The sequence below is a fragment of the Antechinus flavipes genome, chromosome 4 (genome assembly GCF_016432865.1).
Source record: "Antechinus flavipes isolate AdamAnt ecotype Samford, QLD, Australia chromosome 4, AdamAnt_v2, whole genome shotgun sequence".
NCBI lineage: Eukaryota > Metazoa > Chordata > Mammalia > Dasyuromorphia > Dasyuridae > Antechinus > Antechinus flavipes.
In genome coordinates, this window is record NC_067401.1 from 193,056,685 (window position 1) to 193,079,169 (window position 22,485).

Below are 22,485 nucleotides of genomic sequence, written 5' to 3' on the forward strand. Positions count from 1 at the left end.
TAGATAGGTCTGGGATCTGGTCTACCAGGAAAATTATCTGACTCCTCTTCCATCCCTCTCTCTGAGCTCCCTGACATTTCCTCTCCTCCTCTGGAAAACCCCCCAAGGTTGTATTTTCTCTATAAAAGATCTGCTCATGATGAATATCTTTGCTAAGTCCTTTTAGGAATGAAGCCCACTATGTGCTACTCTCATAGCTCCCTTTAATGGATTCTTCCAAATTCCTTTCCTTGGTAAACCCTATCTTTCTTCCAACTCTATTTTATATTTGTCACCCCTGGTGCCTATTTTACCTCTTATTTTCTTTGTAATCTCTTTTAAATAAACCTACCTTTTGGAAAAGAGAATGGCTATTGTCATATGTTCATTTCAAACTAGCAATAGTTATCCTGACCTCATCAGTTGGTGCTGAAAACCAGGATCGAACCAGGGACAGGATGGACCTTGAATTTCAGCGTCAGAAGAGCAAGACCAGCAGCCCTACTTACCCTAGTGATAAATGGCCTGATTGACCTAGGCCAGGAATAGATTGACCTAGTACCTGAGACACTACATACTGCAAATAAGGGTGCAATGTGTCCATCAGCCCCTATTGCACTGGGAAATTTTCTGACTGGGGGAAGACTGTAGCTATCACCTTAAGTCTGAGTCTAGTCTTCCTCTTAGACCAAGAGGTAGAGAAGAGTGTGATCTAATTTAGATTTTGCCTTATCTTTTCAGTAAATATCCTTGTTAAAAGATAACTGCAAAGTTATCTATATTATCTCTATTAATCATTAATGTAGATGACATTGAGATTAACTTGTACTGGATATTTAAACTTGAAGGATGGGGAGGTACATTTGAGCAGAGAGAATTAGAAAGGCATCCTCCAAATCCCTTAGTGGCTAGTCTACAGTTAACAAATTAAAAGCTCTTTGAACCAGGATCTCCTATGTATATGGAAGTAGATGAGAAATTTTGTGGCTGGCAGAAGTACATAACAAAGAACAGGAATGGATGGGTTTGGGGGAATGAGGTATTGATTGGATTGGGGGAATGTAATATTCTTCTCTAAAATGTAATATTCTCTATTGAGGTTTCCTTGGGGTCTATGGAGGCAACCTTCATTTCAGTTCAGTAACCATCCCAAATGCAGCCAGAGGTTAAAGTCCAAATCCTTTATTGTCTTTCCAAGTCTTGTCTCCTTTCCTGTGGCCTGGTTAGCTTTCTTAAGAGGCCTTCTGTAGTCTTGGTTCTGAGAGCTTGAGCTCCCAACTGCCTTCTCTGGCTTTTGAATCTCCCCGACTTCCAAGGGTTTGTGCTTCAGCCTCCAGCCACAACAAAGGTGGAAGATAGAATGAATCTGTCTCAGCCTCTGAGAGCTTCTAGTGCACCTGTCCTTTCTGGCCCTCAGAGCTTCTCCTTATATTCTCCACACTGAGTATACACAGATCATTATATTACTAGGAAACCATTATTTGTTGTAGGATTAAATCAGTGTTAAACTAGATTTAACCATTGTCTCCTCAATTCCACTTAGTATCTTGTTTCAAGTTCTGGCCCATGACATCTCCTTGTATTAAATCAATCATACTGAACCATGCTAAATTAGGTAACTATTGTTTCTATCAATTCCACTGACTTAGTGCCTTGTAAGAATCCTTTGTTTCAAGTTCAGCGTTCTGGCCCATAACAGGGGAAACTTAAGGTGAGGTACTCAGCTCCATCTGGCCTTATTGTCCTGGATGGGCATGACAAGGAGTGTTGGAATCCAGCTCCTGTAGTGATGAAGGATGTGACAACATACCAGGGCCAGGAGGAGAAGTCCTGGTTGTGGACTTTTCAAAGTTTATTGATCAGAGACACAAATATATATACCTCAAATGCTAATAGGTTTGATACAAAGTACACTCTTTTAAAATTCCTATAGCCTAACAAAATTCTACTATGATATAAATGATTATACCCCTTAAGCCCAGGATCTTGGTTACTTAGAGATATAGTTGAGATACCCATCAGAGTAAAGTTTATTATACCATTATCTATCTCGGGTATCCTTCTCCCAAATACCTTTAGTCTCCTTGTGGACATTCTTTCCTGTCCTAAATCCAAAGGTTTAGCTTTTAATCCAAAGAGTAGTGTTTGCCTTTTGTTTCAGTCACTTGATTATTAATTTGTTATATTGACAAGCAATCTTTGCTGTTTCAATAAGGGAGTTTTGGCAAGCCAAGTTACTGTAAGACTCAAAACCTGGAAAGAAGTCTCACTTCCTGGCCATCTACAAAGGAGGGCATTAATGGAGTTGCATCCTTTACATGTACTAAATGGAGTTTTCAGAAAATAATAGATCTGCTAGATGGAAGAGAAAAGGGTTCTTCCCACTCTAAGGGGAACCTATATTAGAGAAGGAACAAATTACAGAGTTAGAGACTTCAAGAGTCTCTCATTATTCTCTTCAAAGGGCTGCAAAAGTTGATGATAGAGAACCAGGAGAGCAATGGTGAAAGAGTGGGAGTAGGGCCCAAAGGAAAAACCATATGTATTTTTATATATTCTTAATTGCTTATATATCTCCTCTACTAGAATGTAAAGACAAGAGTAGGGATTTTTCCCCTTTTATTTGGTGTCCGGCGCATGAAATGCTAATGTTTGATAGAGATTGGCTGATTGATCACAAATTACTAGAAAAATAGTTGACAAATGCTGCATCTATTTCTTTTCAATTGCTCTTCTGAACCAACTCTGTTCAACTGAAATGGATTCTTTCAGTTACCATTTATTGCCACATTTGATGGCTTTTTCTTATTTCCCTTTTTCTGGATCTTTCCTGCAACATTTTAAACTGTTAACTGTGCTATCCTGTATCTCTGGGATTTTGTGACATTAATCTGTCTTGGTTCTCCTACCTGCTTGACCATCCTGTTTTCATGGGTTAAATTATACCAGGTAGCTGCAGTATCTTTCCTGAGTGATACATCTTCAACTGCTTATTCAATATATACATATATAATCTAACAAATCTTGTTTTTTCTATCTTGATATCCTTTGGATCCATTTCCTTTTCTACACTTATAGTTTTCCCAAAGTTTGCAACAGCAGTAAAAAAGTTTTTAGTTGTATTTTTTATATCATAAGAGTAACATGTTTCTCCATTCTTTCCCTTTCCAGGCAATTTTTATTTTATTTATTAAAGCTTTTTATTTATTTTATTTTCCAAAACATATGCATGGACAATTCAACATTAACCCTTGAAAAACCTTGTGTTTCAATTTACCCTTTCCCCATTAGATGGCAAGTAGTCCAATATATGTTAAACATGGTAGAAATATATGCAACGTACACATACATATTTATACAGTTATCTTGCTGCACAAGAAATATTAAATCAAACCAGAAAAAAATAAAATAAAATGCAAACAGCAGCAAAAAGAGCGAAAATGGTATGTTGTAAACCACACTCAGTTCCCACAGTCCTCTAAGTTAGATGGCTTTCTCCATCACAAGACCATTGGAAGTGGCCTCAATCATCTCATTGTTGGAGAGTCACGTCCACCAGAATTGATCGTATAATCTTATTGCTATGTACAATAATCTCCTGGTTTTGCTCATTTCACTGAGCATCAGTTCATGTAAGTCTCTCCAGGACTCTCTGAAATTATCCAGGTACTTTTTAGAGAAAAAAAATAAATTATACATTGAAAAAGTCTGAAAACAGAGTAACACTATACTCATCAATCTCTTATCTCCACAAGGGTTACACTGGTTATCTTCTCAAAACTTCATTTAAGTCTTGTATGATTTTTAAAATCTTGTTATATTTACTTTTGATTTTTTTGGTGTGTAATTCTTTTCTTTACATTGTTATAGTCACTATAAACATTGTTTTCTTGGCTAATTTTCATTCTGTTGAGGGATGAGAGATACCCTAAGAGCGATGGAGTTCCAAGGCCAATGTTGCAAGTTTTTGCAAAAGAATTCACAGTCCCAATCTGCAAACAAGGTTTTTTTTTTTTTGTTTGTTTTTTTTTTTTTAACCAAAAAATGGGTTTATTTACTGAGAAACTATTTCGTCAGCAAGCTGGTTCCTGATTAGGAATCAGCAAAGGTTTAGGTACAAAATCTTGTTTTTTATTAGCCTTCTACAGTTTGGGGCTAGGGAGTGATTAGGGGCTAATTTTCAAATCAATAAAGGATAGTGATTGTTTCCCAGACCAAAGTGATTCCCAGATCAGTAGGATAAGTGGGAGATTCCCATGGGAACCAGGTAGGAGAGTGGGGACCATTTTTAGGAATTTCCCCAGGCCAAGTGGCCCATCCTCCACTAATATCAAGGGACACAATTCTATTTCACACATCATTTCTATTACAATGATATTATTTCTATATATTTCTATTATAATTATAATATTCTATTACATTTTATCTGCCACATTCATCAACTGATGGCATCTGTTTACAATTCTTAGATATGCCAGAAATATTTTGGAGTATATGGGGAAATCTTTTCTCTTACTGATGACTTCCTTGGAGTACAAACCCAGTAATGGAATCTCTGCTTCAAAGGAAATTGGATATTTTAGTCACTTTATTTGCATAAGTATTTACAAATTTTTTTCCAAAGTGGTTCTACCATTTCACAGGTCCATTAATAATGAACACTATTTTCCCACGCTTCTTCCAGTATTAACTGCTGACATTTTTGTTTAGGGGAAACGGAAGGCGTTGTCATTTTTGCCAATTTGAAGGGTGGAAACAGCCTTTTAATATACCTGTCCTAAATCTTAATCTTCTCCAATCCATCCTCTACATAGCTACCAACGTGATTTTCCTAAAATATGTCTGATTATCTTTCCCTTACTCAAACTCCAGTAGCTCCTTATTGCCCCTGAGATCCTCTTTGGTACTTAAAGCCCAATCTGAGCTCCAAACTACCCTTTTGGGATTCTATTACACTTCTAATTTTTTACTGTTTTTTACTTCCTCATATATCTTCTCTCCAAAGATGCTTTTGTACAGACTATTCCCTATGTTTAAGAATGTCCTTTCTCTATACCAACTATTGTAATCCCCCATATTATTCAAAGCATAGTTCAAAAAAATGTTTTGGTTTCTGTAGCTCTCTAGTGCCTTCCCTTAAAAATGACTTTGCATTTATTTCACATCTGTTTGTATGTGCATGGTTTTCCTAAAAGAACAAAAACTTCAAAGTTCCAGAGTCTAACATAATACCTGGTTAAAGCAGCTTGCCATGTGATCAATGGAACCTTATGTCAGTTACTGCTATAAAAGTAAAGATGAAAGATCAGTTCAAATGCAAATTCCATTGTTCAGATTTCAGTTTCATGCTCCACTTGGAATGGTTTTCTCTGCCAATTACATCATTATTTTCCCATTTACTCAAAATTTTTACCTCATCCTTTTCCTTCATTCTAATACTAGACTTTAGCACTGTGCTGACTCTTCAATTTTTTTTGCACCTGGTACTTCTCCATTTCTACTGCTAACACACTAAGTTCCTCTACACCTGAAATCACAGGATTTCAAAGCTAAAGGATATTCAATGGATATTTAGTCCAAGTTATTACCCCTCCCAAAAGAACACCTACCTCATTCCCAACAAATGACCAGCTAGCCCCCACTTGAAAAAGCCCCTTATGAGAAGAAACCCATTACTTAAAAAAAAAAAAAAATCCATTCTTTTTGTCGACAATTCTCTCACCCTACCTCCAGTGCCCAAACTGACATCAAGCCCCTCTCTGCCTCTTAGCAGCTTCTATTCCCTGCTCTGGGGACAAAATGAACAAGTCCAACTCTTAATGTAATTGTCTTATAGCTACTACTAACGTATATTCACAGACTAGATCATTCCTCCACCCAGTCTTCATATGATATAAATTTTTCTTTCCTCTGAAGTTTATCAATGTCTTTTGTGGAATGTGGTGCCCAGAAAGTCCATGAAGATGTCACTAAACAGTAGGTATGTAATGTCAGTTCCCTGACATTATTTCCCTGAGTGACAAGAATATAGGACAGAAAGGGAAGGAGCTCTGTGAGACAATGTTCAAACCACAGGAGGGGGAAGGAGTTCTGAAAAGTCAAGATAATGAGAACACTGGAAACTGAGGATGAGCAGAGAATTCAAAAGCATCAAACCCAACTTCCGCAAACTTGACTTCTCTGCCCAAGATCAGCCTAGTGTCTAACCATTGTTTAGAGTTCTGGGAGAGAGGCAGAATTACAGGATTTAATGAAGTTTAAGTTTAGGTTCCATAATCACCACTTAGGCAGATCAGTTTTCCTGAGAAAGGGACAATAATCTTCCAGCTGTGCCTCCTTCTCCATCTTCTTTCCATGAAAGTCATCTTGCTCAGTTAGATAAATCATAAAGAACAATTCAATGCAGCCAAATCCCATTCAAAAAAGTTCATTTCTTAGCACAGTCTAAATGCTTCTTTTTGATTTTTTAAGATCCAACTTTATCTTCCACATCTTCAAATGCTTTGTTCTTCCTCCTCTCACAAATATCCATATTCAACTCCCCTGGGTTTTTGTTCATTTCCTTTTGACAATTTGCTTTGCATCTTCTTGAACCTGTCTTCATGGCATCATTTTCAGATATCCTGGACCTCATGCTTGAACCTCTTTTTGGACTCTGTACTTTGGTGTTTGTGGGTCTCTCTCCGTGGCAGACCACCCATCCTGACCAAACTAGCTGTTTACCAGCAACAAAGACTTTTCCTGATTTGAGTTACTGAAAAGTAGTTTGCTTTTTTTTTGCTGGTTCAACTAAGAGACCACTCAACAGAGACAATAACAGGGATAACTGAGGAATTGGAAAGCTGCTGGTAAGAAATGAGAAAAGACACCAGTGAATGTGAAATACCAGTGTTTATTTGTTGGCACAAGATTACAACCTATAATTCCAATGCTTTTCCCTCACACAAAACTTTAGTTGAAGGAAACTAACATATGAAGGAACTGCACACAAACATATTAATATCAAGATTCAAAAAAATGGGTGGGAGATTTTAAGTGATGTCATCAAAGCTTTATCTAGACTATAGATGGGAAGGATGGTATTACTTTCTATTGCTGACAATTATTAAACATGTCTACTTCATTATGTTAGGCAGAAAGGGGATGTGTGTATATGCACACTATTCACAGCTTGAAACTCACCATCATTTTTCTTATTTAGCTCCATTTCTCTATATCTTGAACTGAACCCAAATGTTGCCAGCAAAGGACAAAGCCAAGACAAGGGGGAAGGAAGGGGAGAAGAGGAATGAAGTCTGAAAAAACCTTTAGGAAAAAAAAATGCCAAACCTGCAATTCCTTTCATTTCTGTATTACAAGCTTCAGAATTGTTCCCATTGCAAGAGAAATTAAACCATCCTTTTTAGAAGTCCTGTTAACATGCCACAAATGGAAGCCAAGAGAAATGGATCCTCAGAAAGCTAATTTTTGCATTATGAAAAGGTTATTTTGGGAAGTTTGAATGGGGAAGGACAGGAGGAAAGGAAGAGTTAAAATCAAAACATCCCAATAATCAGATCAGTAATAGAGTATGATGTATATAGTCCTTTGGCTTCTGAAGAGCACTGCAGTTGTTCCTTTGCTTGCACAATCCAATGAACTCTTCCTTAAGATCACTTGTTTCATGTTCCTCTTTAAGAGGTAATTGAGATTGAATTTTAAGCAGTTTTTTCCCCCAAATGCAAAACATACAACTTTAGCTAAGAGATGTATGAATTCTCTGGCCCTGAGGATAGTTGGAATTGTCCCCAAACTACAGGTGGGATGCCCCCTTCCCCAAAAATGTGTTGTGGGAAAAGCATAATATCAATGATGAAAAAAGAGAGATTCAATATGTTTTGCTTCTTTGCCTCAACCTGAGATCTCTTGGAAACATTTGAACCTGTTTGGAGACACTACCCATTACTGGTAAAACAAATGCAGCTGGACTTTTGGCTTCATGTTTATCCTTTACAAAAGGGCATCAATGGTGACAGAAGACAGCATACCTGAAATAAAGGATTGATTGGTAATATAAGACATGAAGATATTTAAAGCCATTTTTGCAGCTCTGATATAGGAATATTCACTTTTTATTTGAAAAGTTTTCAACATCCTTACATACTTTCAGTCACTTCCTCAAACAAAAAGCAATCTGATCTACACAGCTAGGACATCTTTTTCTAAAGACAAGCTAATTGATAATCTTAGGAAATCGATACACCAAGAGCCTACAAATACTCCCAGGTATAGAAAGTAAACCTTAAGAGGCAAATCTCCCACCAAATACACATGAGGGTCCAGAACTTTTTTGACTACAAACCAGCTATGAAATTTTCACATCTTATCAAATGGACCCTATAGCTTTATAAAACTTCAAATCCTTTCCATTTCAAACATTTAAAACCCTCTCTCTACCAATAAATGATACAATCCATGTAATTACTACACTCTGTGGGAGCTGAAATTAATCATCTACAAAGTGTGTTATGCTACACAATGTAGCATAATACATTTATATAAATTCTGAGGATTTAAAATTCCATAGACTAAGACAATATAGCCTTTTCTCCGAATGGAGAAGAAAACTTTCATGTTAAATAAAAACTGAATACTTTAGTTTTGAGAGGATTAGTCATCTTTTAAAGCCTTGTATAAAAAGGGCTCCACTCAATATGTGGAGCAAGGCAAAAAAGTTGGATTCTTTCACCCAAGTAACAGCTGCTCATCCCTTCTTTGGCCTTGTTATTTATGTACCAGCTCAAGAACACTGGCTTCTTGCCCACTGACAAGATAACTTGCTCTCAATTTTCATTTTCCTCAGGGAAATCTAGAACTAATTTTTGCTTCAAGTCTCTACTTTGCTAAGGATCTTCTAAGAATGATTCAATGTTACTTAATATGTTAACATATATAGATTTTCTAGTTCTTAAAGACGTAAATTGCTTAAACCATCTCTAATTGCTTGTCGACCCCCCTCCCCTCCCATCACTCAAGTTAGCAAATGTTTCCATAAAATGTAGTATGCTTAACACTACATATTCCTCAGGACACCCAGGATACTTTTGAACCCAAAGTACACAATTTAGCAATGAGAATACAATTGTAGGACACTGAGTTGGACAGAACTACATGACTCCCAGTAAATGTCTTCTGCAAAAGAAAAGCTTCAGTATTCCACCTTTTAGGCAAATATTTTCAATTAAGGCAAAGTTGCTCCAAGCACAATCTTACTTTGCTCAGGAAGATTCCCACTGGGATTATTTCCAGTGTGAATTTATGGACAATGTCATTGGATAAATTGTTAGTACATCCTGAGTTCTGGGAGAAACAGACTTTAGAAAATAGTATGGTTTGAGGTCTTAGTACTTGTTTTCTTTAAAGAAATTCCAGAAGCTTTCAAAGAGACTCAAGTATCTTTCTTTCCTGGCCCAATTCTTAATTCTGCTTAACTTGTTGTCAGAAACACACCTGGCAAATAAATGATACTTTGAGTACATGTTAAACTATTAAGATGTGATAAGCATTCTTGGCTTTGGGTGTATATATAGAGATTATGATCAGATCAACAAGTCTGGAATTCAAAACCTAGATAAATGCTTAGTTGCACTCAAGAACTATTCTGAACAGAATAAATGTCATGGCTAATGTCTAGTAACAATCAGCAATTAGTAGTTTGTGCTGATATTTTTGCTCCTTAAGCAAAAAATTTAAGGTTTAAATTTTTGGATTAAGGATTAAATTAAGGATTTTAAAATCCTTAAGGTTTTGTTGTTTTAACTGATTTAATCTCTGCATTTGATACGATTAGCATATTAAAAGCCTATTTGAAAAGTTTTGCAATTACATTACATTGAAATTACATTTACCTTACTCAACTGTATTATTTAAGGTAATTAAACATACATTAAATTGAAAACAAATCAGAAAAAAAAAATAAGATCTGATTACTGATAAGACAGTAGCCTAGGTATTCCATCATAAAAAAATCTTTTTAGCAGAACTGTCTCCAGTATTAAATAGAATAATTGATTTATCTTCCCAGTCTGCCCCATAAAAATTATTCCATTTTTTTAGAAATTCAAAGCAAATCAATTAAATGGCCCTAAAGCCACTACAGATTTTTTTCTTTAAAATAGAATGGGGTGAATCAATGTTTTGCATTTGGTCCTTCTCAAAGAGAAAAAAAACATGATTTTTGCCAGATGTGAAAAGTCCAAGTTCTGTATATCTCCAGGGAAGTTCTGGGCTAAAAAAAGAAAAGAAAGATGATGAATCGGGGGCGGGGGGTGGGGGGGGGGAGAGGGGGGAAGGGGGAAGGAGGAGGGAAGAAATGGGAGAGAACTGAACACATTTGGCCAAAAATTAAGCACCACTGAAAGGCCGTTTGGATAGAATTAAAGGCCTTCAGTCTAGAGACTGAAATGAGATTTTTGATTCCACCAACTGGACCTTGACAGAAACAACCTAGCAATAGTTTTCTCTCTCACTTAAATATAGTATACATATGCACAGTGAGCATTCTCTTTCCCCCCAATCCCAGAGTATGCTACCATTTCTCATGACAGACATCTAAGAAAAGGCACCCAGAAGAGGGAAGACTTTAGAGGCCTTTTCTGGATTCCAAGAGCTTCTACTTTTAATATCAGAACAGTAACTGCCAAACAAGACTCTTAATTTCCCTTAGATTTTTCCATTACCACACAATGAAATAAACTGGTCATGCACAAATTTATTATGAAGCTTAGTCCATATGCTTGCTGCTCGTCTGAGAGCATTAGAACCCAACCTTGGAATATTTTCCCTTCCACAATTTCCAAGCCTCACATACTTCTGTGGGGCAAGTCTTATCTCCATGTGGTTTAAATTAACAGAATGGTAATATGGTTAGGCAGCGACAAAACTATGTGAGCTGCTTGCTTTTTTTAGAGATTAAAAAGAGAAGGAAAGCTACAAAACACTTGATTTCTCTATCTTTAAAAAAAATTCCTTCTACAGCTAGATTCTCCAAATACAACTGTTTGAGTTAATTATCCTGCACTCCAACTTATTTTCTTGATGCAGGTTATTTTCTGAAATGCAGAGGACTTTATTGATTATATCACATTTCTATGTCTTCAGCCCTCTCCCCCCAAACACACACATATACACATACTGAAAAATTGTGACACTATTACATATTCTATTGCACATACTAAGTACACTCTCAGCTCAGGCTTCAAGAACACTAGAGAACCATAGTGCTAGGTAAGGAGTGCATTATGGTAGTGAAATCTTTATTAATTGAAAAAGTAAATATGGCTCAGCATAAATTGATTTTAAGGAAAAGTAAGTGGGGAAATTGTTAAGAAGACATTTTTAGGGACGTCAATGCATTAAATGGAAGTTATTGGGGTTTTTTAAACATAGAAAAGACTACGTACTAGGTCTAAAAGATGCCTATTAATGAATGGCCTTCTCATTTAAAAAGGTAAAAAGAAGCTTTGAGCTTCTACCTCTACTCTACTAGAGGATGAAAAACAGAGGAAGAAAGTCTCCCATTACATAACTTCCCCCTTCCCCTTTCCTTGTAAGCCACAGAGACAAAAATATTCTTTTCATCTGAGTAAGAAATTTTAGCACGGGGTACTAATCAACTTCTAACATCAAAAGAAAAAAACTTCTTGTAGAGGAACTTGATTGTGTAGAAACCGGATTGCAAAGCTCCTGCAACATACTAAAGTACTTTGTATTCATGCTATTTACATCAAGGTGTTTCCTAGGTGGGGTTGAGAAGGAGGGCCACAGAGAGTACAATTCTAATTATTGGACCGTGTAGCACATGTGAGGTGATCTCTAATGTGAAATCTTGGAAAACCTGGCATGTCAAGTTTATGCTGTTTCTCCGTTTGATTGATTCAATAAGCTTGATCTCACAGGATCAATAGGCCTGTACAACAGGGTACAGGCACTTGACTTTGGAAAAGTAAACTCAATCACTGCACTTTCATGTTAGATATATCAAATACACCAACATATACACTCCCTCGCTTCTTTCTCTCCAAGAAAGGTGGGATGGTTCTACTGGAACTCAATAAGAAGCTTTACCAAATGGCTGCAATCTTTACAAACTTTCAAGGAGAAAAAAGGACCATAAATTAAAAAAAATTTTTTTGAAGGGGAAAAAGAGCCAACCAATTTTTATTTTTTTCTAGAGGGTATTCACTAATAGACACAATGTACATGGCTCTAAAAATAAGAGCAAAATTAAGAGGGCATGTTCTTAAATATTATGTGGGATGCTTTGTGTTTTGTTTCTTTGCTTTGGAGAAATGGAGCTAGGAGGTTATGTGTTAAAGCATACATCTATTAAATCAATACACCTGTACTATCACAAGAGATCTGTAAATACATACTTAAAAAGACAGGAATAGAATTTGTGACATAAAAAGGAAAAACAAAATCTTCATTCAATGCAAGCATGGCACAACAATACACTAATTTTAATTATGGATAGTGGATAAAGCTTCCAATTTTTAGTTGAGTCTATCAATAAGTCCCTCCTGCTAAGGGCATTAATAGTACTGATTCATGCCACATAAAGATACTTTCTTGGCACAATTAATTTTCCTGATCCAAACAAAAGAAAAGCCATCAGCAGTCATTAACAATATTCTATCCTTACATTGTGAATTTAACAGACCAGCACAATATTTTCAAAATGCTGTGAAATATATATATATATATATATTTTGGTTCCCCATGCTTAAAAAAAGGACTGAATGCTATTGATAACAAAACTTCAGTTCTTCTTTCAGGAATCCCAAGTGTTTTCCTGCACAGCATTTTCAAAACAGCAAATCTATAGTGCAAAGAGAGAATTGATCCAAAAGGCAGCAGTAGATAGCTGTCTTCTTGGGATGTCACTTAGATCTTGGATGACTCGATTTGATTTTTTTCTTGGCATTTCTGGGCAGGACCTTGGTGTATTGAGCCTCTTAAAAAGAGATGGAATCTTCATTTTTAAATGGTCACATGGAGAATTGAGTTCAACATTTAGAATCAAAGTGTCATGCTCTATTTCAAACCACTGATATTAAAACTACTTTATTAGTATGGGCTTAATGTCTTTTGACAAAATGCTAGTACTGCTTTTTGGCCCTGTAGTTCAAAGTGTAACTTTGACAAGCTTCTAAAACTGGCTACTTTCTATTCCAGAGTCAACACTAAACTGATAGGTCTATCCAACTTATTTGTTCCCCATTAGTGGGAGGGAAGAAAAAAACCTTTTGAAAGTCTAAGTATTTATTAGAATTATTAAATAAAAGTACTGCAGATTTCATTTCACATCTTGGCTATGTTTTGACAAAGGAGATGCTACTAAGAACCTAGCAACAACCTCCTGTCCCAAGCCAGGGATTAACTAATGCCCTGCCTTTGCCCATCCCCCCAAACCCACAACCATTTCCTTTTTATTTCCCAACTAAACAACACAGTTGGCAAATAAAGACAGTATGAAATATCAATAAAACAAAAGAGTTTAAAGTGTGCCAATACATTATATAGCTATTCTAATAAATGATTAAGAGTCTTCTACACTAGTACTTCTGGGTAGAAGTTGTACCTTTCATATCCACACAGCAGGAGACAATATTTTGAACATGCTTCATGCTAAAATTCTAAGTGCTGCTATGCCACAAACACAATAGTGAGCCCATGGATTTTCCCCTTATATGCTTCTTTTTTGGGACATAATAACACAGAAGAGGAGGAACATATGTGGCTACAAGGGGAAGTACAGGCAGATACTTCAGCACAAATACGATATCCAGTTGAGCACAATAAGGCATATGGACAAAAAAAAAAGAGATCATCAACTATAAGTAGGGCTATGGAAAGAACTTAAAACTGGCAGAATAGAACTGGCATTGGCCAATCCAGTTCTTTGTAGATTTTAATCCCACAAGCTCCAGTTCAAATCCCCACTGTCACTGCAGCAGATTAAGATTCAATTTTATCACTCTTTTTATTGAATCTAGACTGGGGCTACTTGTTCCTCCTGCCTGGGTAATAAAAAGAAGTTTTCTTCGTATTTTCTTCTGACAGAGTAGCAACTTCAATTGAGATAAGAGAAGGTTGTGAGCACCAGCAGTCAGAAGGTCATCCAACTCTTTCCCTATTAGGTCGCCATAGCAAACGACCAAGGGTGGAAAAGTAGAAGAATGAACAGGGAAACTGGTCTAGGATTGTCCAAAAAAAAAAAAAAAAAAAAAAAAGTAAGATTAACCCTACTAGGCAGATTACCTAAGAAACTCTTCTCCTCTCTTGGAGCACTCCCAAAACAAACTCGGCAAAATTAGACTCTTTAACATGTCCTCCTACAATCATTTATTTACATATTATATGTCAATATATAATGTGTATATAAATGCACCATGCACTGAACATGATCAATCTGCAGGTATAAACAGCACAGACTCCTGGAAAAGATGGCCTTGCATTAGTATCTTTTGTTTTTAAAAAAAGAGGAAAATGTCTGGCCAGGATGGGAAATGAACAGATAGAAACACTTCGGAGTGCAAAACAGAGGAGAAGCTGCCTGTCTCTCTTCAGAGGGTAAAGGTGGTGCTAAGGGAAAGGACACATCATGCACAAAATATACTTTACAAAATACATACCCCATCCCCCACCCTTAGCTCCCCAAAGAGGATTTTTTTAGAAAAAGAAAAAAGAAAAAAAAGCTCCACTTAATATCAAACAGCAACATTATCAAAGAATACTTCCTCTGTTTTAGGCTGCTGCCCATGCCTTGTTTGAAAGAGGAGGCATGTGAAGAGGGATAGGGGGTGAGAGGAAGAGAATCAGGGAGAAGGAAGGAGATCCAGATTTCAGTCTATTTTCCAATTCCTGTTTTTCTTGGGAAGATGTCTTCAGTCATCTGATGTCTGGCACTGAGCTCTGACTGGTGACCGAGTATGTTGTACCCATTACCAGGGTGCCATTGTTTGCCAGGCAGCCTTGCCTCAAGGTTTCAAAATATGAGGCCTGCACAGGTTTGTGATTCTGCAGCACTTTTATGGCATCTTCTATTTTAAACCAATCCCTTTTCCTTCCTGTTGGAGGATAGAAAGAGTCACAAGAGTGAAGCAAGGAAAACTCCTTATACTTTAGCTAGTCTATAGAGGAAGAGTTTAGCATTAAAATATTCTGGTAGGATAAGAGATCCTATAGACAATCTACCTTGACTTCCTCCCTTTTATACTTGCCAGTATAAAACAAAATATAAAAAGAACACTTCTGCCAAATTTCTTTTAATTTAATTTGAATAAAGATAATGTCTGTTCTCTTTAAGATACAATAACTATAACAAAGGAAAAAATATGAAATGTATATCATGTAATATATATCTTATTATATAAGATAATAATTATAACAAAGTTTCCTTTGTTATACAAAAGGAAACAAAAATTTCATTTCATATACTGAAAAGGTGACAGAAGAAAATGGTAGCAAAAACATTTTTAAAAACCCATTTAAATATATAGCAATATTATTAATTACATGTAATTAACATGTAAATGTTAATATTATTAATTCAAGTCAGAAGTAAAATTAATGTTATTTTATGGCTCATGAATTGTACCCACATCACATTTTGAGACTCCACATATCCCCAGGCAATAAAGACTTGTGTGATCTGACTCAGAGGAAAAAGAGTAAAACTAAGAGAACAATTGCTCCAATAATGTTGACAAATCAAAATATGATTCCAACACACTGATGATATAGCATGCATCCTGAGAGATGAGGGACTCAGGGACAGATGGAGACATGTTTTTTGGGGACATGAATAATTTTGCTTTTCTTACATATAGTTCTCTTTTTCTTTTTAAAATAAGAGGTATGGTAGGGGATAAAATTTTTTTTGGTTCACTGAAAAAAACTAATAGTTAGCAACATTGGCATTACTTACACATTTATTCATATATTTAGTCTGCATAAGTAGTATGCATAGATAGAGAATGGGCCCCAACACAGAAAATCCTGGATTCAAATACTATTTCTGTAAGATAATGACTACATGACAATAGGAAATTAATTGCTCAAGTGCTCCAGTTAACTCTCCTAGACCCTAAAATGTTAACCTGAGATGGAAAAAGCTGTTTCCTCATCCAAGAATTCCCTATATCAATGTAATACAAGTCCAGTTCTATCTCTATCACTGGCAATTCTAGCTCATTATTTGGCCATCATTGGGGCATAACAAATACTTTGGCAGTGTTTTGGTGAAATGTATCACTTATTATGAAATTATAAAAATATGACAACAGAAAAGTTGGCTATGATTTTCTGATGGCATTTTCATTTAAAAATAGATGTCTCCAGAAATGAGTCAATAAATTAATAAACCCTGTTAATTGCTCACCTACAGAATTCTGACTTTTTACAAAAGGACTTATCTCCCAGGAACTATACTATGCCAATACCGTCCATGGAATTTTCTTGCAAAGATACTGAAGTGGTTTTGTAATTTTCTCCTCCAGTGGATTAAGGTAAACAAGAGATTAAGTGGGTTGTCCAGGGTCACCCAACTTACGTCTCTAAGATCAAACTTGAATTCAGATCTTCTTGACTCCAGGCTTGGCACTCTATACACTAAGCTACCTATCTTCCATGTCCAAATTTAACTCAGGAGAAAAGCAGAGAAAATGAACTCTTTTCCCTTCTTTGCAGAAGTGGAAGACCAAATGTGTCTAACTTGCAGTGCAATAGTTAGTTTTGCTGAACTGAATTTTCTTCATTCTTTTAAATTATTTATTATAAAACAATGGCACAGTGGACAGGGGAGGGGAGAGGGATACATTTGAACGTGAAGCTGACATAAAACCTAGATTTGTAAAGGAAGGTGGTACTCTTAGATGATGATTCCCACACTGAACATGTTGAATGTGTATTGGTGAGCCAGGGTTGAAGCTTGGATAAAAAAACAACAGGATGGAACTAGAGATAAGGTGGTGAAGGTGAGGGGGGGGGAGAGAAGAAGGAGGTGACATTCTGCATAAAGATGATAGGTGAGCCTATGGAGTTGATAGGATTAGCAGAAAAAGGGTGTGGAGATTAAAAAAGAGAGGCCCTAGGAATGAATTTTTGCTGACCACTCTGAGAAAAAGTTTTATGGAAAAAAAAATACTAAGAAGTTTTGGCACAATTTGAACAACATAAATAGTGTTTTTTGTTTGTTTTTTTTGCTGACAGCTCTGAGAATATAGGAGAGAATTTTAATTTATTTAAAATAAATTCTAAAATTCTCACTCTCAAGTTCAAAGGTTTATTATGTTTTCCTCTCTCATCCTTTTTTTTTTTTTTAAAACAACTTTCCTATTATTTTCTAAAAATAATTCATGAAACTTCTGAGATGAGATAAAAATACAAGGGACACCTGGTGCCATTTCTTAGAGAATCCTCCCTTAATATCCAACAGTATGAATAACTTACCAATATTAACTGAGTCCTCCCAGTCTTCCAATACTTCTGTGACAATAAGCACATAGACATATGTTCTGTGCTTCCTTTCCTGATTCTGAAGAGGAAAGGGGAAATGAACAGAGAAACATCTTCTATCAGACAGCTAATAATAATAAAGAAAATTCATGTACCTCTGTTTAGTGCACTTTAACAGAAGGATTCTTCTTTTACTTTCTTAAAAATCTTCTTTAAAATTATAGAGTCAATTTAAAATAGGTTTCACAGAATATAAGGAAAGCCATTTAGCTACTAAGCTATCTTGGATCACATTTCTCCCACTTTGATGGGCTGCTACCTGAAAAACTCAGATGAAACACTAGGCTAAGAAAATGAAGTTAATGCCAAAATAATCAGAGATTGTGGACTTTGAGACTACATTAAAGGTTATTTTTCTTATTGACTTTATCATTCAGATGTTTTCTTACTCCTTTATTCTTTCTGGGCCAGTTTCACCTCAATACATTCTGTTTTCTCTTCGTCATTAAGGAAAGGTAGGTTATGCTTAGGATGATAACTGGGATATTGTGCAGATCTCCAAAAGCATATGGAATAGGCTATATGTTAGAAAGTAGAGGGATGCATGGATCATTAGAGATCTTCAAGCAAAGAATAGATAAATACTTGTTGATGATTGTCCAGGTATGGCCCTAAGTCTCTTGAACTACAAGACTATTTTGTGCCTTCATTAGGTCTGAGATACACTGTCTCTCAAATTGGCATACCTGTTATTTTATTCCCCAAATTAGCATCTTATTTTCCCATTTTGTGCCTGTACACAGGCTGTTTCTTGTACCTTCAACAAATCCTCTACTCAATTCGACTCTTGGAATTCTAAGCTTTCTTCAAGGCTTAGCTCAAAGACCATCTGCTATTAAAAAAACTTAGCTGATGTCTTTAGTCACTGATGGTCTCTCTTCTCAAATTATTAATTATTAATATTTACTTGTACAATGAATGATTCCTGTTGTTTCCCCACCCCTACCCCAACTCCCCAATAAATTTATACTGCTTGATGACAGAGACCATTATCTTCTTGTATTTCCAGGGTCTAACGTGATGTTTTGCAAACAGAAGAAAAGCTTGCTAATGAATTGAAATATTTCCTCTATTTTTCCACTGCTCTTGCTTTACTTACTTTATGGTTCAATTCTACTAGACATCAAATATTTCAAAAGAGATGATACCTGAATGGGGATAACAATCCTACTTAAAAATAACTCATTATTCAGAAGAAAATGAATATCAGAGCACAGTATTTAATAAACCCAATGACCCTAAACAATGAGTAATGAAATAACAAGAAAAACTGCATTGTGGCAGAAACTAAGGTTAGGTGAACATCTCACCTCACAAACAAGATAAATTCCAAATCATGTCTTTGAAAAAAATTTCTCAAATCAAAGTCCAATATTCAAGACTTATAAGAAACAGTTTCAAAGTTGTCTAAGAACAAAAGTAATTCTCTAAGAAACAGTCAAAGGACATGAACAGTTTTTAAAGGAAGCAATGCAATAAAGGCATGTGCACTTATTTCTTTTATGTTTTAAAAGGGCTACCATTGTATCCTCTGAATGTCACACTAGGTATTGCCAGGTCCTGGCTTTAAATAAAAGTATATGTGAATAAATATAAAAAATAAAGGAAGCAATGCAAGTTATCAACAGCCATGTTTCAAAAACCACTCATTAGATACTCACATAGGAATGACATCTCTGGGTGACAGTTTAATGACTGAGACTTTATGCAAATTGCTTTCAAGAATGGATTGACCAGTTCACAGATCTTCCAACAATGCCTATTTTAACACAGCTAATCCAACCATTAAGATTCCCTTTTTTGGTCAATTTTGATGAGTTTAAAATAAAACCTCAGATTTATTTTAAATTGCTTTTCTCTATTAGCAGCATCTGGGGCATTTCTTTCCCCATGTAGCTATTAATAGTTTAAATTTGATTCTCTTTTGAAAATTGTCTGTTTGACAATTTTCAGATGATGAAATTAAAACTATTACCACTCATATGAAAGAGTGTTCCAAATCACTATTGATCAGAGAAATGCAAATTAAGACAACTCTGAGATACCACTACATACCTGTCAGATTGGTTAAGATGACAGGAAAAAATAATGATGAATGTTGGAGGGGATGCAGGAAAACTGGGACACTGATGCATTGTTGGTCGAGTTGTGAACGAATCCAACCATTTTGGAGAGCAATCTGGAATTATGCCCAAAAAGTTATCAAACTGTGCATACCCTTTGATCCAGCAGTGTTACTTCTGGGCTTATATCCTAAAGAAATACTGAAGAAGGAAAAGGGACCTGTATGTGCCAAAATGTTTGTGGCAGCCCTGTTTGTAGTGGCTAGAAACTGGAAATTGAATGGATGCCCATTAATTGGAGAACGGTATATGAATGTTATGGAATATTATTGTTCTGTAAGAAATGACCAGCAGGATGAATACAGAGAGGCTTGGAGAGACTTACATGAACTGATGCTGAGTGAAATGAGCAGAACCAGGAGATCATTATACACTTCAACAACGATATTGTATGAGGATGTATTCTGATGGAAGTGGATTTCTTTGACAAAGAGACCTAACTCCATTTCAACTGATAAATGATGGACAGAAGCAGCTACACCCAAAGAAAGAACACTGGGAAATGAATATAAACTATTTGCATTTTTGTTTTTCTTCCCAGATTATTTTTACCTTCTGAATCCAATTTTCCCTGTGCAACAAGAGAACTGTTCGATTCTGCAAACATATATTGTATCTAGGATATACTACAACATATTTAACATATATAGGACTGCTTGCCATCTAGAGGAGGGGGTGAAGGGAGGGAGGGGAAAAATCGGAACAGAAGTGAGTGCAAGGGATAATGTTGTAAAAAAAATTACCCTGGCATGGGTTCTGTCAATAAAAAGTTATTATTAAAAAAAAAAAATTGTTTGTCTCTGACCATTCATCTAGTGGGGAATGGGTCTATCTTATAAATTAAAATCAGTTTCTTACCCTTTATAAAGTAAACATTCTACAAAGATTCCCATCCCCTAAAATATCTACTTTTTTCCTTTTAATGTTACTTGTTAAATGTTAAATAGCAAAATTGTCTGTTTTATCTTTTGTGATGCTCTATCCTGTGTTTGGTCATTAACAAGAATCCTCAACCTACAGATCCAAAAAACTACATTATTTCTTGTTCTTCTAATTTGGTTATGATGTAACCTTTTATGTCTACATTTAAAGCACATGTTGGTACAGGATATGAAGTTGTGATCTAACATTAATTTCTACCAAACTTTTTCCTAGTCTTCCTAGTTTTTGTCACACTGCATTTTTTCAAGTATATATATGTACACATATATCAATTTCCCAACAATTTGGAAGAAGCTAAAAGATTTAACTTACCTCGAAAATGCCTACCAATCTTCCCAATGTCCCTTTCACTCCAGCCTGAATAAGAGAAAAGAATATAAGGTGTTAATACTTTGGTGCTCCATCAGGCTGTCTTCACATTAAATTACATGAAAAGAAAAGAGTTAAGCTCAGATAGCTTCCTTGTCTATAGAACTGTAGAACTGTAGCAGGTCTCAATGTCTGTCACGAATGAACCAAGGTTGGGATCATGCTGGACAAAGATACTACTAGTACCTCTCCCATAAAGAAACATCAGCTCAACTAAATCCTATTTATAAATATATTTTAGCTCTTTCCTTGCCCCCGCCAAAAGCCAGCAATGTAACCTAAGAGTTCAAGATAAAACCAATGGCTTTTAGATTATTTCCACAGTACTGCAAATTTATATGGTGGGCCAGGGTGTAGCAGTACACATTTGAATTGCCAGGTTCCTAACCTACAGGAAAAGTAAAGCTGATAGAAGAACGGGAGAGATAGAGAAAGAGGAAGGCAGGTGGAGGTGAGAGAGAGTGGTAAAGGGAAGAAGGGACACAGACAGAAATATAAAGACTGGTAGACATCAGGCTGTCTAAGGAGGGGTCTTTTATTTATTCAATGGAGAAACAGAATGGAAGATATTATTAATAAAAAAGGAGCCCACAATCCTAAAAGTCTACACACAAACAAAATATAAACAGGATAAATAGGAAAGCGTCTCAGAGGCAACAAACATTTTCCCACACCCTCAAATTATTTTTATCATTCATATTTGAAAAACTGACTTCCAAATTCTCTCACTCCTGCCCTCATTCCTCCCCAACTCAATGAGAAGACAATCATTAAATGACTATGCCATTTTCACATTAGCCATTTTGAAAAAGAAAAGCAAGAAAAATAAAGCAAAAAAAAAAAAAATTCAATCTGCAGCCACATCACATCAGTTCTCTCTCTGAAGGTGGATAGTATTTTTCAGAAGTCTTTTAGATTGTCTCAGACCATTCCTTGTACTGAACAGAAAAACTAAGTCAGTCACAGTTGATTATCATATAATTTGCTGTTAACTTACATAATGTTCTTCCTAGTTCTGCTCACTTTACCTTATATCAATTCACATAAGTGTTCCCAAGTTTTTCTGAAAGGAAAATTCTTTCTTATGCCATAACAGTGTTCCATCATGATCATATAGCACATCTTGGTCAGCCATTCCCCAATTGATAGGCAACCCCTCCATTTCCAATTCTTTGTCACTACAAAAATGCCTTCTATAAATATTTTTGTACATATAGATCCTTTTCCCTTTCCAAAAAGCACTAAGATTAAGGAAGACTGGAAAGGTCTCCTGCAGAGGGCAAGACTTTAATTGACTTGAAGGTGGGAAGATAAGATGAGAAAGGTTTGGGGCATGGGTCAGTGAAAATATTCTGTGTGAACTGCAGAGAAGATCTGATTACAATGTCATCACTTATTCAAGGAATAAATAGCCAGGAAACTAATGTCACTGGATTGTAGGATATGCAGAACAAAATATGGCATTAGAAAATTAAGACTAGAAAGATCTGAGAGGGCCAGTTTATGAAGGGTT

The 22,485-nt window shown here is 35.9% G+C and overlaps 1 protein-coding gene across 2 annotated transcripts in view; it reads right to left on the reverse strand.

Annotated features, from left to right (window-relative positions):
- Positions 1 to 6,851: 6,851 nt before the first annotated feature.
- NUDT3 (nudix hydrolase 3) overlaps positions 6,852 to 22,485 on the reverse strand; it is a 60,567-nt gene continuing 44,933 nt past the window's right edge. For both annotated transcript variants that reach the window (XM_051996427.1, XM_051996426.1), the window contains 3 exons: positions 20,916 to 20,960; positions 17,473 to 17,557; positions 6,852 to 15,089 (listed from right to left, as the gene is read on the reverse strand). In XM_051996427.1, the coding sequence (XP_051852387.1) occupies positions 14,911 to 15,089; positions 17,473 to 17,557; positions 20,916 to 20,960 (309 nt within the window). In that variant the 3' untranslated portion in view covers positions 6,852 to 14,910. The remainder of the gene's footprint in view (positions 15,090 to 17,472; positions 17,558 to 20,915; positions 20,961 to 22,485) is intronic.